At 35.5% G+C, this 12,060-nt stretch overlaps 1 protein-coding gene across 4 annotated transcripts in view; it reads right to left on the bottom strand.

Annotated features, from left to right (window-relative positions):
- LOC127833318 (disks large homolog 1-like) overlaps nucleotides 1-12,060 on the bottom strand; it is a 187,099-nt gene that overhangs the window by 9,318 nt on the left and 165,721 nt on the right. For all 4 annotated transcript variants that reach the window (XM_052358495.1, XM_052358497.1, XM_052358496.1 and 1 more), the window contains 6 exons: nucleotides 10,641-10,817; nucleotides 9,818-9,890; nucleotides 9,290-9,398; nucleotides 5,908-5,931; nucleotides 3,908-3,955; nucleotides 2,471-2,572 (listed from right to left, as the gene is read on the bottom strand). In XM_052358495.1, the coding sequence (XP_052214455.1) occupies nucleotides 2,471-2,572; nucleotides 3,908-3,955; nucleotides 5,908-5,931; nucleotides 9,290-9,398; nucleotides 9,818-9,890; nucleotides 10,641-10,817 (533 nt within the window). The remainder of the gene's footprint in view (nucleotides 1-2,470; nucleotides 2,573-3,907; nucleotides 3,956-5,907; nucleotides 5,932-9,289; nucleotides 9,399-9,817; nucleotides 9,891-10,640; nucleotides 10,818-12,060) is intronic.

Raw genomic sequence — 12,060 nt, 5'->3', positions numbered from 1 at the left:
CGCGACACACCGTCCAATCATGGTGAACATATGTGCCAAAGATTTTAAAATCTTACAATGAACGACATAGTTATGGCCCGGACTAGCTTTTGATGGCCATTTTTTACCTTTGAACTCAAAGTGTGACCTTGACCTTGGAGATATCGACCTAATTCTTTTGCCTGACACAGTTTCCAATGATGGTGAACAAATGTGCCAAATGATTTTAAATTCTCACAATGAACGATATAGTTATGGCTCATTGGACAAGCTCATTTATGGCCATTTTTGACCTTTGAACTTAAAGTGTGACCTTGACCTTGGAGATATTGACGTAATTCTTTCCCGCGACACACTGTCCAATGATGGTGAACAAATGTACGAAATGATTTTAAAATCTCACAATGAATGGTATAGGTATGGCCCCGACAAGCTCATTTATGGCCATTTTTGATCTTTGAACTTAAAGTGTGACCTTGACCTTGAAGATATAGACGTAATTCTTTCCCGCGACACACTGTCCAATGATGGTGAACAAATGTACGAAATGATTTTAAAATCTCACAATGAATGGTATAGGTATGGCCCCGACAAGCTCATTTATGGCCATTTTTGATCTTTGAACTTAAAGTGTGACCTTGACCTTGAAGATATAGACGTAATTCTTTCCCGCGACACACTGTCCAATGATGGTGAACAAATGTACAAAATGATTTTAAAATCTCACAATGAATGGTATAGTTATGGCCCGGACAAGCTAATTTATGGCCATTTTTGATCTTTGAACTCAAAGTGTGACCTTGACCTTGAAGATATAGATGTAATTTTTTCGCGCGACACACCGTCCAATGATGGTGAACAAATTTGCCAAATTATTATAAAATCTCACAGTAAATGACAAAGTTATGGCCCGGACAAGCATTTGAACTCCATGTGTGATCTTGACCTTTGAGATATCAATATACTTTTATCACACAACACACCGTCCCATGATGGTAAACAAATGTAACAAGTCATTTTAAAATCTAATGATAAATGATATAGTTATGGTCCAGACAAACTTTCGGTTAAAAACGCACTAAGTGACCCCATGACCTAGTTTTTGACCCGGCATGACCCATATTCAAATGTGATCTAGACAATATCCAGATACAGCTTCTGACCAAGTTTGGTGAAGATCGGATGAAATTTCGGGACAGACAGACCGAAAAAGTGACTTCTATATAGCCCCCATTACCAATGGTAATGGGGGTATAATTAAGATAAATATCTCAAAGAGTTAAGGAAAAAACTCCTGAGACGGCACTCCGGATAGACTGATGGATGGGAAATCTGAAATAGGTCACCCTACCTATAACAATATAGTTATAACCAATGAAAATTGGAAGGCATGTCCATCTTAAACAGTTTTTACAGCCATAGAAAGACTATTCATTTGAGAAATAGGCTTAAAATAAAAGAAATTCATAAGCATAGAGAAATTTACAGCCAAAAGAGACTAAACAGTCGTTAATTTACTAACCTAGTGCCGATAAATTTCATGTGGTTAACTTTTTACCAATCACGTACGAACTTTGACTTATTGGAACTCCCTAGGAAAATCACATGAAAATTAAGACCTTGCTTACTAGTCTTAAGATTTAAAGGCTTCATTTCCAACTCTAAGATTCTTTTAAAACCTGAACAGATTAATGAGCAGCAAACAGCATAAAACCTGAACAGACTGGGAGTCACTCGAAGGCTGTTTTGGTTTTATGCTGGCTGCATAAAGCCATTTTCACCCATCCTCTGAGCACGGAAGTGTTAATGAAAGACCAGGGGGACCACTTAAGTGGAACACAGCCGTCAAGGGGAAAGGTTAAAGAAAGACCAGGGGGACCACTTAAGTGGAACACAGCCGTCAAGGGGAAAGGTTAAAGAAAGACCAGGGGGACCACTTAAGTGGAACACAGCCGTCAAGGGGAAAGGTTTATGAAAGACCAGGGGGACCACTTAAGTGGAACACAGCCGTCAAGGGGAAAGGTTAATGAAAGACCAGGGGGACCACTTAAGTGGAACACAGCCGTCAAGGGGAAAGGTTAATGAAAGACCAGGGGGACCACTTACCTTGAACACAGTTGCCAAGGGGAAAGGTTTATGAAAGACCAGGGGGAACACTTACCTGGAACACAGCCGTCAAGGGGAAAGGTTAATGAAAGACCAGGAAGACCACTTACCTGGAACACAGTTGCCAAGGGGAAAGGTTAATGAAAGACCAGGGGGACCACTTAATTGGAACACAGCCGTCATGGGGAAAGGTTAATGAAAGACCAGGAGGACCACTTACGTGGAACACAGTTGCCAAGGGGAAAGGTTAATGAAAGACCAGGGGGACCACTTAATTGGAACACAGCCGTCATGGGGAAAGGTTAATGAAAGACCAGGGGGACAACTTACCTGGAACACAGTTGCCAAGGGGAAAGGTTAATGAAAGACCAGGAGGACCACTTACGTGGAACACAGCTGCCGAATCTATCTGGGAACTCTGCTATAAGGTCATCATTGATCCTGTCCTTTAGTGGCCCCAATATTATCACTGGTCGGGTGTACTTCACTGAAAATACAGCAGTGACAGTACAGAATTGTAATCCCGTTTCCAAATACTAAATTCATAGATTTCACTGAAAATACAGCAGTAAAAGTACAGAAGTGTAGATTACTGTAATATCATTTTCAAAATACTGAATCCATAGATTTCACTGAAAATACAGATGTGAAAGTACAGAATTGCAGAATACTGTGATGCTGTTTTTCAAAATCCTTAATTAATAGATATCACTGAAAATACAGATGTGACAGTACAGAATTGTGGAATACTGTAATCACATTTCCAAAATACTGAACACATAGATTTCACTGAAAATACAGCAGCGAACGTACAGAATTGTGGAATACTGTAATCCCATTTTCAAAATCCTTAATTTATAGATTTCACTGAAAATACAGATGTGAAAGTACAGAAATTTGACAAACTTATTTCATAAAATTCACTGCAAATACAGGGGTGAAGGTTACACCCAAAACTCAAATATCTCATAGCATCACATAACTATATAAAAGTACATGTTACATAATACATACATAATAAATAGTACAACTAAATAAAATTACAAGACTTTTGTATCAAAACCAAGAATGCTTCATATTTAACCCTAGGATGAGACGCAAACAGCAAAAAACCTGAACAGACTGCGAGTTACTTGCAGGCTGTTTTGGTTTTATGCTGTTTGCATTTAGCCATTTTCACTTTGCTTCTGAGCAGGAGAGGGTTATGAAATCACCGCAGTTCCATGATCAACCCTCAATAAATCACCTCAGTCCCATGATCAACCCTCAATAAATCACCGCAGTTCCATGATAAAACCTCAATAAATCACCCCATCAACCCTTAATAAATCACTACAGTTCCATGATCAACCCTCAATAAATCACCAAGGTTTCATGATCAACCCTCAATAAATTACTGCAGTTCCATGACCAACCCTCAATAAATCACTACAGTTCCATGATCAAACCTCAATAAATCAACACAGTTTCATGATCAACCCTCAATAAATCACCACAGTTTCATGATCAACCCTTAATAAATTACTGCAATTCCATGATCAACCCTCAATAAATCAATACAGTTCCATGATCAACCCTCAATAAATCACCAGTTTCATGATAAACCCTCAATACATCACCACAGTTCCATGATCAACCATCAATAAATCACCAAAGTTCCATGATCAACCCTCAATAAATCACCACAGTTCCATGATCAACCCTCAATAAATCACCCAAGTTTCATCAAGTTTCATGATCCACTGTCAATTAATCACTGCAGTTCCAGGATCAACCCTCCATAAATCACAGCAGTTCCATTATTAACCCTCAATGTACTTACATTCTTGCTGCACAACTGCTTCATAGGACAGAATGGGTTCATCACCTCCTGAAAAACACACATAGCAACATCAACATCAACAGAACACGTATATTATTAGAATTCACAATATCATTTTTCTATACTGCAAGCTATATTATATACTTATGTGTCTCACTCTGGGAAAATGGGGCTTATTGCGTGTGCATAAAGTGTCATCCCAGATTGGCCTGTGCAGTCCACACAGGTTAATAAGGCTAATCAGGGACCACACTTTCCACACATGCATTAAGCCCATTTTTCCCAGAACAAGGCTCATTTGTTTTCTGTGGTACAATCAAAACACACACTTAATAAGCTTTAGAACATGACCTCATGCAACACACTATCCGAAGAACAGGACAAGATGTGGGTCAAATCTGTATGATTAAGCCTTTAGCAAATGGTACTAAAATGCCATCAGCAAAAATGTCTGGCTTAAATTTCTTCAGTGGTCAGTAAAAGTAAGATATATAATAAATGCTTGAGCTACTTTATTTTAATACTGCAATAACTCAGGTATGCATAGGTATTATTATTATCAACATCATGATTGTTTTAAATTTTGAAAAGAACAATGTCAAAATGCAGTGTCTTTAATTAATAATCTTAATGCTAAAAGACATCTAGAAGTACAGAAATTTGACTCAAGGCTATACTATGTTAATGACTGACTCAGTAGCAAATGACACTCATTTAACTCTTAACCACTTAGATACGTATTTTGATGTGTTTGCAGTCCCTTAGAAGTTAAATTTAATTAAAGACCTTTCTTGCTAGATTTAAGTTTAAAAGACTTCATTTCCAACCCTTAGATACTGATGTGCAGCAAACAGCATAAAACCTGAACAGACTGGGAGTTACTCATAGACTGTTCTGGTTTTATGCTGTTTGCACATTTTCACTATGCCTCTGAGTGGGAACGGGTTAAACAATATTCAAATCCATGTACAAATCATTATTATAACAAGTTGACATTAAGAATCATACAAAATGACATTAACAGACAATCAGATGATTGAATGAGTGTTCCAGGGGGACATGCCAACATTCATGCCTGCAGTGTGTCAAACATGCATGGAATTTATGCAAACTAGGAATCCACAGATACACTGTAAAAAAAAAATGTTTTGTGTGCTAAATTTTAATATGTGCTTGAAATTACGGTGTTTTTGTTTTTTATTTGTAGGTATTTCAATTCATTAATTACAGTTTATATGAAAAGAACATATAACATTTGATGACTGGATTCAGGGGATATAAGTAATTGATTTAAAATAAAAAAATATATTTGCATTTTTTCCTCACAAAAGACCATGTCATGTAAACATTAAAAATAATTAATACATGTTTACACAATGAAATCCATGAAATTCCATAAAATTACAGATTCATGTACAATCCAGCCAATGAATACAACTAGGAAATCAATATTTCATCTGGGAATTGCCATATCAGTACATACATTTCTCATAACAATTATGCAGTTTGGCATTAAACAAGACTTTAGGCGATGATTTGTTCTTGTTGATCAAGTTCATACAGGATGTCCATAATATAGTTCTATGTCAAGTGGATATTTCTTTCCTGCTGTCTAGAGACAGAAGCCTTATTTTCACATAATTCACCCCATTGGTGCAATTTGTAATTTCAATTTCACATGGTAACTTTTTGCACCGAGGGGTGAATTATAAGCCTTGTAAGAGGAAAAGTGGGCAAAATGCATGTGCATGGTGTTGTACCAGATAAGCCTTTGCAGTCTGCAAAGGCTAATCAGGGATGACACTTTCCGCCTTAACTGCTAAAAAGAGACAACTTTTTAAACAAAAAAATTCCTATGAAAGTGGAGAGTGGTGTCTCTGATTAGCCTGTGCAGACTGCACCGTTTTCCAGGAACAGACTCATTTGCAGATGGGACATTTTGGTTTTTAATTGACACAATTATTTACTTGAGTTACAAGGTAAGAATGGGTTTAACTTACTGAAGCTAGATTCACTTTCTGCGCCTACAAGAAACAAAACAACAATTAAAATTTTAATTACAACATACACCATTTTAACACCATTGTGGAACACCTAAATGCTGCATGCAATCAAAAATGATGTTTCACAAAAAGTGATATTTAATTTAAAAATAATATAATAATAAAGTGCATAAAAGTTGTGATTATAACAGCATATAATGAGTAAAAATAAGTTTCTTGAGACAATGTTATAAACAAAATTATTGACAGCTTTTACAATGACACATATGCAATAAAATACTAGTATTTTGTTTATTGAGAGAAAGCAATCTTTTCTCTATTGTATTTCAGACTATTTAAGTGTTTCTCAAGACTGCAATAAATATATATTCATTACAAATGAATATAATAAATAAGCCAGTATTAGATTAAGTGGTGATTTTTGAACTTCTATATTGATGGTGAACACTTCCTACCAATATTATACACTGTATATATCGGTACACAAGTATGAAAATGAATGAAGGACATTTTCTGCACTAGCAATCAGACATAACAGTCTTGGAAAATCAATGAGGATTGGATCACTGTGATTACCCATTCTATGGCTGAGAGCAATTTTAATTTGTCACCAGGATTCTGTCATAATGGCCGGTTCTGTGTGAACAAACACTCCACAAATTCCAAAACGATATCTACTGCCATCACCATTATTAATGAGAACAGAAATTGCATGCAAGTGTTAAAATATTTAATGTTAACTGTTAAGGTATTAAATTCTAAATGACATTTTTATATTCATATGTTATTTAATTTTGCTATGTTATTTTTACCTTTTTTAAATTATTAAATAACACATATCATTAAGTCTGCTTCAAGGCTTCAGAATACAATATTTATGTATTGATAACAAGCTTTTTGTATGATCAGATAACGTAAAAAGGTCCAGCTTTCAGGCTACAGAATACATCATAAATGTATTGATAACATGGTGATTGGCTTTACTACTGAAACCATACTTTCTGAATTTAAGAAATTCATTTGAAGTGCTAAAATCATTTGTTGTCTCAAATATTAAAATACTTAAGATGTAAGAAGACAATCACTAGCACAACAGTTTAAGCATTATATAGAGGATATTTGTTGGATTCGGTGGATTATCGATTTTAATTCACGAGTGATCATAGAAAATAATATTTTCACAAGTGGCACAGTTTATATACATTGTTAAAGGGTTTAACTACAGAATTTCACTGGGAAATGACGTCATTTCGTCCAAAAAATGACGTCATTTAACATAAACAGTGAAAATTATCGATAATTTTCACTGATAATTTTCATTGTTTGAAACAGTGAAATTATGAGTTTTAATTCACTGATATTTCTCGATAAACCACCGGAAAGCAAAAAATAAATTAAAGTTGTTGTCTCAAATATTTTAAGTCATAAGACATTAGGTGAAAATCACTAGCATTATTTCTTTGAAACTTGTGTCAATATCACAAATCAACTCATGTATTTTTATATTTAAACATACATTCTAACTAAAAAAGCACATTTAAATGTCATTGCAGTTTGTTCTCTTATTTAATTACCCAGTTAACAAATACACATATTCTTAAAGATCTTAGCTAATGAAAGAAACTATGAAATCTATTTATTATGTTAAGAAACTGAAGATATATTAAAAACCCATAACCAACAAGAAATGTGTTTGTCAGAAACACTATGTCCCCTTATGCGCTGCTTTGAAGCTATATATTTGACCTTTGACCTTGAAGGATGACCTTGCCCTTTCACCACTCAAAATGTGCAGCTCCATGAGATACACATGCATGCCAAATATCAAGTTGCTATCTTCAATATTGCAAAAGGTATGGCAAATGTTAAAGTTTGACGCAAAAACACAAACAAACAAACAAACAAACCAACAGACAGGGCAAAAACAATATGTACCCCACTATAGTGGTGGGGGACATAAATATGTCCCCCACTATAGTGGTGGGGGACATAAAAAGCTTTCACTAATGTTAATAATGCTGTTATTAAATTAATGTTGTAATTTTAAGTACTATGTGAAAATAAGATGGCCAAAGGCCCTAAGGTGCTCACATGAGGCCCCAAAAAATTGAGCAAGTGTTGTTTACAAGGTTTCACAATAGACTTATGAGGAAAACTGCCCCAACACCTGGCAGCCATGATTTTGAACAAAGCAGAATCATGTTCAAACTCAATTTTAATATATAAACAGAAATTCTAAGATGAGTTGTTATAGGCTGACATGTTTTAAATGGACAAAAACCATATCACTTGCCTGAGAAATCATTTAAATGAGAGTTCTGAGCAATTTTCATGAAGCTTGCAAAACAAATGCTACTTCTAGAGTATTCACTAGTGTTTTCCGAATTTGACCCATCGACCCATTTTTTGACCTCATGTAACCCAGTTTTCAACTCTGCAAAGATATATTTGGGTCAAATGTTCTGACCAAGTTTCATGAATCACAAAACAAATGTTCACAACACACAACAGACAAAACGATCACAAAGCAGCCATGTTGCGCTCAGGTGAGCTAATCAAAAGTACATAAAATAAAACAAAACTACATGGTGATACCCAAACCAAAGAAAGTGGTGATATGAAAAGGATTACAAAATGTTTATATGACAAAATAACAAAATTCATTGATTTCTACCTTCAAAATTACTTCTCTTGAAATCTGACCAATCAAAACAGTGTAAGCTTAGACTAGGGTTTTCATTGGTCAGTTCAACATAAAGTTATGGTAGAAAACCAATGAACTGTGCAAACATGGAATCTTGTGAATAATACAGCTGACATCAACAAAGCACTACTAAATAAAATGTATATTATTTCTATATTACCTTCCGCAGCTTGAGAAAAAAGCAATGTTTCATAATTAATTTGGGAACATACTCAAAATCAACAATTAAAAAAAAACAATGACCGTGAATTAAGCTGTTGCATCTGTTTTACAACTCTATATTGTATACACTATTTTTTTGCTAATCCCGTAACCTGTTGAGCTTTAAATAACTCCACCATTGACTTAGAAAATAACATCCAAAATATCTATTATCATAAAAAGATTTTTGTGATTGAATTTGAAAAATAGAATTAACAATATGCAAAGCATAACATTTTTCCCAAGGGGAAATTTCTGAAAACTTGCCTTAAGTAAGCAATGCAATTATTTTGTCTGATGGAAAAAAATGGATTAAGAATATCAACACGGGCAATGCCAAATACTTATATAAACACTTCCTACATGAAAAAAATATGTGCAAATTCAGATGGATGCAAACATGTTCAAATCAACAAGACTATTAATTACAATATATTTGTAAAATATGTTCTCCAAGCATACAAAGACACTTACGTTCATCACAACTAATGTCTTCACTTCCGCTCTGGTCTTTGCTTTTCATGAATGGGAATCGCCGGGAGAATGAAAAGTTCTTCTTTTTGCCCCGGTCGTTTAATTGAACCTGGAATAAAATTATATGAAAACAACTGCGATTAATTAAAACAATACGTAGGAGCATAAACAATAAGTAATAGCTTTACATGTTAAACTGGGGAAAATTGTATGCTCATTTAATCATCATTATTAATAGCAACATGGATGCTGTCTAAGGCAAAGGTTTTCAGTTTGTAGCTACTGTAGTATGATGTTGATGGAATATCTCCCCCTACCTCCACCCCTCATCAGCCACACTGAACCATTACCATCACTAACTCATCTTTTATCACTTAGAAAATCATTTGCTTTATCAAGCATAATTTTATCATAAGAATAAAATGCATTAAAGTATTGTATGTTTTTAGTTTAGTTCGTTTTTTTGTGTGTTTTTTTTTGTTGTTTTGTAAAATGAATCCTTTTTTTACATTACATTACAGTACTTACATTATTTTTATCGACATTGCTTTTTCCAGTAAATTTGACAGCTTTTGTTCTAGCCCTCTCCTTCCTTTCCACTCTACAAGAAAAGTAACATTTTTTACATGTATCATCTTGCTCTGTGAAAATGTGGAGAAAAGAATAAGCACAAAGTGTCAACCCAGGTTAGCCGGTACAGTCTGCACAGGCTAATCAGGGATGACACTCCACTTTGGGTGTATTTTTTGTTTATAGGAAGTATCTTCTTAGCAAAAATCCAGTTTAGGCTAAAAGTGTCGTCCCTGATTAGCCTGTGCAGACACAGGCTAATCTGGGATGACAATCTACACACATGCATTTAAATACGTTTTCAAACAGCGAGACGCATATACAATCTATAACAAGCAAAATTTATAGTACAAAATACTTGCATGTACAATCATAATTATTTAACCTGTTTTGTTTATCTCTTGAACATTTAAAAAGTCTCTTTCAAAATCCAGCAAAAGGAATTATTTGAAAGGGATTAACAGCAGCAAGGAAAATAATTTTGTTTGCCCCAAAACAGTGGGTAATTAGAAACTGCAGCTATTTATGGCACAGTTCCGCCCAGTCCCACCTGAAATAGCTCAGTTCTATCCACCCATATGTGGATACCAAAAGACTTGTAAATTACATTACAAGGCATAGCTCTAGCCCTACAAGACACCCCATCTCAGAGGCAACTTTGGGTTATTCAGTGCAGTCAGCACAGGCTAATCAGATACAACACTTTCCGTCCAAACTGGATTTCCCTTGAGAAGTGACGGCCCTGATTAGCCTGTTCAGACATGAAAATACTTCTTTTTACCTTTTTTTACTTGGTATAATCCCTATGCCCTCCTCATCGCCTGTGGGCAGTATACGCTTGGCCTGCCACCACTCGTCATCGCTGGCGTTCACCACATGCAGGATGTCTCCGTACATGAACGCTAGACCCTTGCTGGGCAGACCGCTGTCCTTACTGGGGTCGTAGTCAAACAAGGCTCTGGAAGGGGGAAAGAGAAAATTTTGTTGACCAACATTTCCTCACAAAGTTTATTCAACTTTTTTTTTTATAAATCTTTCACTGCAGACTACAGTCCTTACTGGGGTTATTGACAAACAAGGTTCTGAAATGGTGAAAGAGAAACTTCTGTTTACAAATATTTCGTCACAAAGTTTAACTTTCAACTTTTTTTTAAATAAAACTTTTCACGGAATACCACAGTCCTTACTGGGGTTATTGTCAAACAAGGCTCTGATATGGTCAAAAGCTTGTGCTTAACCCTTTACCACTTAGATACGTATTTTCCCTTAAAATGTTAAATGTAACAAGCAAATTCGTAGAATTGATATCCCCCGCAACATATGCTTTGTTTGAGGATGGGTGCAAATCGGACGGATGAACATACTGACAGATGGACGGACGGAGGACAATAACTCAAAACTAAGACAGAGGAAGGTTCTTGAGCCTTTAATATTTATTTAGGTGAATTAAAAAGTTGTGCGTTTTCCACAAAAACATTCAATGTTAATATACACTAAATTTCACAGATGGTGTACAATGCCATTTGGCGTGCATCATCCTCTTATCCATATATATACTTATATCAAGTTTCAATAAAATCCGTCAATGCCATTTGGCATGCATCATCCTCTTATCCATATATATACTTATATCAAGTTTCAATGAAATCCGCCAAAGCACTTCCAAGATATGGCTCCGGACACAAAAGTGCCGGACAGACGGACGGACAACGCCAAAACAATATCCCTCCGCCTCTGGCGGGGGATAATTAAAGACCTTTCTCACTAGATTCAAATATTAAAGGCTTTATCTCAAAACCTTAGATACTGGTGAGAAGCAAACAGCATAAAAACCTGAACAGACTGGGAGTCCTAGATTAGCCTGTGCATTAGCCTAATCAGTGACAACACTTGTACAATGGCTTTAATTTTATTTTTCCTTTAAAGGAAGTCTCTCCTTAGCAATAATCTAATTCAGACAGAAGACTGCACAAGCTACTCAGGGACGACACTTTCCACCTTAATTGGATTACCCTTAGAAGAGACTTCCTTTAAATAAAGAGTTCCATGAAACCGTAAAAAGTTGTCCATGATCAACCTGAGCGAATTGCACAGGCTGATCTAGGATTGCACTTTATTCACATGCATTATGCCTTGTTTAGCCATAGTTTAAAACTATTTATTTTAGCTTGATTGCATAGAAAACCTAAGGCTTATTTTAA

This window comes from Dreissena polymorpha, chromosome 6 (assembly GCF_020536995.1).
Source record: "Dreissena polymorpha isolate Duluth1 chromosome 6, UMN_Dpol_1.0, whole genome shotgun sequence".
NCBI classification, from domain to species: domain Eukaryota; kingdom Metazoa; phylum Mollusca; class Bivalvia; order Myida; family Dreissenidae; genus Dreissena; species Dreissena polymorpha.
The sequence above is the reverse complement of the archived record's forward strand: the minus strand, read 5'-3'. Positions and strand labels throughout refer to the sequence as shown.